Source organism: Leptinotarsa decemlineata, unplaced genomic scaffold, assembly GCF_025532065.1.
Source record: "Leptinotarsa decemlineata unplaced genomic scaffold, Ldec_3_MD MMD2_P_RNA_scaffold_2, whole genome shotgun sequence".
NCBI classification, from domain to species: domain Eukaryota; kingdom Metazoa; phylum Arthropoda; class Insecta; order Coleoptera; family Chrysomelidae; genus Leptinotarsa; species Leptinotarsa decemlineata.
The window spans coordinates 7,206,056-7,212,055 of record NW_027412529.1 but is presented as its reverse complement, the minus strand read 5'-3'; the positions used below and the strand labels follow the sequence as shown (position 1 = coordinate 7,212,055).

The following is a 6,000-nucleotide window of genomic DNA, read 5'->3' as shown; positions in this document are numbered from 1 at the left end:
AGTTTACATTACATTACATTCCGAAAAATATTTTTTTAGGTTATTTTCGGATTGAATTTTACTATTACTACCTTGGCCGAGCTGGAATAAAAATTAAGTCAAAACTTTCCATCCTTCGATAAAATACAAAGTATGAAATGAATGTCATATAAATAAAACGGACCTACTAAATATACCACCTACCGTTTCAATTTTTCATTCTTCATTTCGATACCAATGTATTGCAAATTTTTAAAGTTAAATTCATCGATCACTTCAAAATCGATTCTTGGTAAGTTGTCGGAGTCAGCTTTAACAAAACTAGGTTCAACATTCATGTTGAAATTATTTTGACAAAAGCACACTTTCGCATACACTACAGAGGGCACTGACTGACTGGATGACAATATGGCCAATATACCAGTAACGTTGAATTTCTTATTTTTGGTGGGTGGCATGAATGCATAATTGATTTATTTCATTATGGTTCATGAACATTAGAAAATCATTTGAAAATACAGCTCGTTAAATTATATTTAGAATCATATTTAGATATAACTTGTACTATATCACTTATCAAAGGCAAATATTATTGTCCATTTTTATGCCTAATTCGTGGATTTGAGCGATCTTATTATTGTATATTTATTTATTTGCTGGCTTCATTCCTAACAAAAATGAATGAATAATTACAGGAAATTTCAATTGATCGTTCATTTTTTCGGAAAAATGGAGGACCTATATAACAATTTATTGGTTTATTCGGCATTGAAAATGTATGTCATATTGGATCCATTCTGTTTGTTTTTGCAACATTGAGTTTCAACTTTTTCTCAGCTAACAGCTCGCGTATAAACAATTCGTTTTTTCATCGAGCTTAGTTTTTTATATATTTTGAAAGTGTTTTAGTGATATATTTGAATATTAATATGGTACATTCTTGTGCTGATTTTAATTGTGCGGAAAGGCACAAGAAAACAGAAAGCGCATTGGTTTATAAGTGAGTTATTTCATATAATGACGTCACCATCCTACCACATTCGATTTTAATTAATTAATTACGGGAAAACTACGATACTTAGAGAGATGAAACAAAGTGCACTATTTTTCAATTTAAAATTTTCATCAAGTGAACTATGAACTAAAAATCATGAAACAAGCCCATTAGGTACATGTAATGCGACTCCAGCGTATACAAAATAGTTGTGTCAGATATTCATACGGTATCCGAAAGTATGATCACATAAGTCCGTCCTTTCGAGATAATGGCTGGCTTCAACTCAAATACCTAAGAACAAACCATTTACTTAGTTTCACGCATAGAATTCTTGTTTTGGGATATCCGCTTTACTTACGTGAAAGACTGGTTGCACTATCACACAGTGGCATTTCTCGTAATAGGCATACTTTGCTAATTCCCAGGCATTCCACAGCAATGTTTACTCGAAGTTTCTCGTACAATGCGGCAAAGTTGTATAACACCATCCCTACAGACTTAAGTTCAATGAGAAACTTCAAGAAAAGGTTGAAAGACATGTTTCTTATACGACAGAGATAGGGCACGACATATGCAAAAAGATTCTGGCTATTTTTCACATATCCGAATATTATAAAAAATAATAAGGATGCATACCAATCAAGGTTGGGTTTAAAAGCAGCTCTCATAGCTGAACTCCGCCTATTCATCATTTCTTTGAATTTTATTCAATTTGTACTTCTTATTGTGATCAATATATACATATTATTATTATTTTTAACTGGAGTTTATCCTTTTCTTGGTGTGATAACTATATTTGTACCATTGTTATAAAGCCTATGATTGCATTTCACCACACTACAGTAAACAGTAAAACCACTTTCGATTCCGCCACTGGCCCCGTTTCCAAACAAGAAACGCTTGCTCTCGTACAATAGCAAACACCCGAGGCAAATAAAAATACGGCGTAGGAGAAAGTACCTCCGTCTCGCTATTCGTTCTGCACACACCTAACACATCACGAGCCTTCTCAACACGTTGCGAAACATGGAGATTAACCTTTATTTATCGTTGATCTTCACCTTGATACTTGCATCCCGTGCGTACGACCCCACTGATCCAGAAGTGAGCTCGGTACTGCCTCCAAGAGGTACTTTCGAAGCCTTTTACCCTAGAGGAGAAGAGACGGGATCGTCAAGAGCTGCCCACTCTCATGGGACCTTCTACAAACATCGCAATCCTGCCCTGGTTGACGCCAAAAATTCGGCAGCGTATGGATTCAGGTTCGACGGGGGAAGAAGATTCAATTATGAATGATGATGTTAATGTGTCAATGTAGATTTGGAAATAAATAGTTGAAGAATATCGTTGTTTTTTCTTGATGGCAAATTGGCTAGAAAATAAAAGCGAAAATGTATTTATTCGTCAATAGAAGTGATATAATGAACGTTTGACAAAAATAGTGAAAGAAACACAGAATTGTCTTGTCTATTGGTGTCTATATACAATAATTAAGAAAGTAGGTGATTGTGTGAATCTTCAATCTCAATTGGAATTTCTTGTTGCTTGGTGTAGCAGTAATAAATTGAAAGTCAATGTGGAGAAATGTAAAGAAGTGAGTTATAGTCGAAAAGAAGAGGTTTATACATTCCCGTTTGTAATACAGAATTCAGATCTGCTGAGATGTGATGAGATTAAAGACCTAGGGGTAATATTTGATCATAAATTAACATTTGATAGATATATTTCACAAAAAGTTTCAGAATCTCTCAGAGCTTATGGTTTCATTGTTAGAAATTGCAGACACTTTCATAATATTGAAGTCATGAAGCTGTTGTATTTCATCTACGTACGTTCGAAGACAGAATATGCAAGTATTGTCTGGAGTCCATTCTATGAGATTCATAACATAGCCATTGAAAGAGTTCAAAGAAAGTTTTGTAAATTTCTAATTTTCAGAATAGATCGTTCTTACCCTGAGAGAGGTATCAGTAATGATGTCATATATGAACGTTTGGAACTTTTTAGTTTGGAGCATCGCAGAAAATGTGCGTCGCTCATATTCAAGTTAGTAAATGAGAGAGTTGACTGTTCTAAAGTTCTTGAACGAATTAACTTCAATGTACCACTCCCCACACCGTGGGGGGAGTGATCATTGGGTCCGAGAATCAGGTGGCCTGAGCAAGCGCAGTGAGCCAAGAATGACAGCGTTCTGCATCTGTGCGGCTAAGATTTCGGCCTTAGTGCGGCAAGCCGGTATGATTTTGAGATTCGAGAGTAGAGAGGACATCATTCCACCAAAAATTTCAATAATCAGAACAACCATCTTGACAGACTGATCTGGATAGAGTCTGCGGAGTTCAAAGAGATAATCTCGATATTTCATCCGTTTTTCCTTCTCTTTTCTGATGATATTCGTCTCGCCAGGAGCTGAAAACTCCACGACAAATATCGTTTTGCTCTGGTGGTCAAGAAGGACTACATCAGGCTTGTCAGCTTGTGTGAGCCTGAGGGTGGGGAACGAATAGTTTCAGTAAATTCGGCACTTATCGTTCCCCACAACGGATTTATTATCCCCCGAAGCATAGGGCAACACCGGAGTCTCGTTAATAGCGTAAGGTAAGAGTGCCGTAGATGGTAATATAGCACTCTCAGGGCCGTGTTATGTCGATGGATATAGGCCGAGACCGCATATGCTGGACATGCTGATAGCAAGTGCATTAGGGTCTCGGGCGCCTCGCGGCAGGCCCTGCACCTTGTGTCAGGAACCTCTAAACCGATCTCGCGACTGCGGTAGATCAAGGTAATAGAACGGATATAATATTTAAGATAAAAATGACCAGTTCTAGTACTAGTACTAGTACTAGTTTTAGCTCTATTTCTGTATACAGAAACTTTCTGAAGCACATCAAGGGCCAAAAACCTTCACAATAGAGAAGGGACTCCACAACGAATTGCCATTCTGAGACGATTTAGAGGACGGATACTAAGTGGGACAGTATCTGAATCAAGAATCGAACCACCAACAATCTACCAATAGAGGAATCATCAAGACTTTAAATTGTGCTTTCGCGCTCTGTAATACGAAGTATGATCGCGAGAAGGAACTGGGCAGCATCAAAAAAGAGTCTTCAATGGAAATGGTTAGTCCAAAGTGATGGTGGAACAGACTTTGGCTAGAAGACAGCAAGAGCCTCGCAAGGAGGAGAAGCCGCCACAACAAGTGCTTGCCCATTCCTACGTCAGAGGAATGTCGGAAAGGATAAGAAGAATGAGGTCCAAGTGCAACATCAAATTCGGAAACACCATCCGTAGCAGCCTCACGAGAACTAGGCCACCAAACGCGGACTGCAATTCCAAGAATTGCATTTATCGAATACCCTATAAGTGCAGCAAATCCTATATCAATAAAACTGAGAGGCCATTGGAAGTCCGCTTTGCCGAGCACAAGCATCAACAGAACATCACCTTTACACCTTATTCCTTCTTCTTTGACACTTTTCACTTCAATAATGAACATTTTTCTTATAAAAAACTTAATTCAAAAACGAATGCTTCTCCTGGTGACATTATTCTATTTTTAGGTTAGTTACTAGTGACTTTTCAGAAAAAAGCGGTTGGTATTTGCCGGCGCCTACTATTTTAAATTCGTAATACACCACCAAAAACCAATTTACGATCTAAAGAATGAAGGTAAAAAACATTTGAATTACTTTAGGAATATGGATTGCATCAGTCGTACCAACCATGCCATTAACCTTAAAAACGTAAAATACAGAGATATATAACCAAAAAGCAGCTCCGTACATTTTTCAACATTTTTATTGGAAAAATGTTGATTATTGAAGTGAAAAGTGTCAAAGAAGGAGAAATGATTAAAGGTGACCTAGTGAATGAATGCTTGTGTTTTTAAATAGTTTATTTTGTGAAAAAGAAGGCTGAAAAGTTGCCCTTTTCAGAACTTTGAAGGGCCGTAACTTTGTAAATAAGGAAGAGCGCCGCTTTATTCTTTCGGATTCGTAATCTACGTATCAAAATACGTGAGTACACGCAAACATTTTTTCAAAATCGCCGGGTGTCCTCAAAATGAAAATTTACCTCAATGTATGCCACAGTCGACATTTCGAGTGTTTTGCACACTCAATTCCATTTTTTACATAAAATTTGATGCAAATTCTCTGATCCATTCTTTTTCGATAGCAGAATAACTGTATGTTGCAGAATAACATGCAACATACTTAAAACTTCTTAGTTTCTATAATGTTTCATTACAGACCCCTCCTTTTTCAAGTAGCGTCATTTTGGAAGAGTTCATCAAAAAATCCAAATGCATGCATGTGATGTATAGTTTATTCGTTTTCAACCCTGTATGTGGTAAGTGAAACTGAAAATCAGTTAATACTAAAAATAATAATTTTCATTGAATCCATTCAGATCACAAATATAAACCATGAGAAAAATAATGACATGGCACACATAATAAAAATCAACAATAGTATATTATGCAACGATCATGTAATGATGGTTATTAAGACACGAGCATTAACCGGAATACGAAACGAGCCGAAGGCGAGTTTTGTATGGTATATGCGAGTGTATTAATAACCATTACATGAGAGTTGCATACGCTATTTTTTCTAAACCCGATAAATAATGAAAAACTATAAATATTATATTTGTATTGAACACATTTACAGTAATTAACTCATATTTTTTTAAAAAACACAAACTTAATGGTATTATCATGGATATATGAAAACTATAAAGATTCTAATTATATTTATATTGAACATAACAACTGTAATTAATCTGATCTTTTAAAAATATTGGAGTCGATGGTATTCCTTCTATATCGCTGTTTTCAGGCATTTTGATAATAGGTAGGTAGGTAGATAATAGATAGGTAGGTAATATGAAAACTGATTTTGACAAATAAAGCAATTAGCGCTTGATGATGGAAACCCATCATCAAGCGAAAAATGGTCAACTCCCGCCAAACGGTCATCTCCCACGGAACCAGTGAAGCGGAAAATGGAAAGCAGGAA

The 6,000-nt window shown here is 36.3% G+C and overlaps 1 protein-coding gene across 1 annotated transcript; it reads left to right on the top strand.

Moving 5' to 3' along the window:
* The first annotated feature begins 1,820 nt into the window (after positions 1 to 1,820).
* On the top strand, positions 1,821 to 2,332 carry LOC111509719 (uncharacterized). Its single transcript, XM_023165518.2, has one exon. It carries the CDS (start codon positions 2,003 to 2,005, stop codon positions 2,270 to 2,272), a length of 270 nt encoding a protein of 89 aa, XP_023021286.1. The 5' UTR covers positions 1,821 to 2,002; the 3' UTR covers positions 2,273 to 2,332.
* Positions 2,333 to 6,000: the final 3,668 nt, after the last annotated feature.

Excerpts from the sequence above, each read along its gene's own strand:
- LOC111509719 (XM_023165518.2), top strand. The coding sequence starts at position 2,003 with ATGGAGATTAACCTTTATTTATCGTTGATCTTCACCTTGATACTTGCA.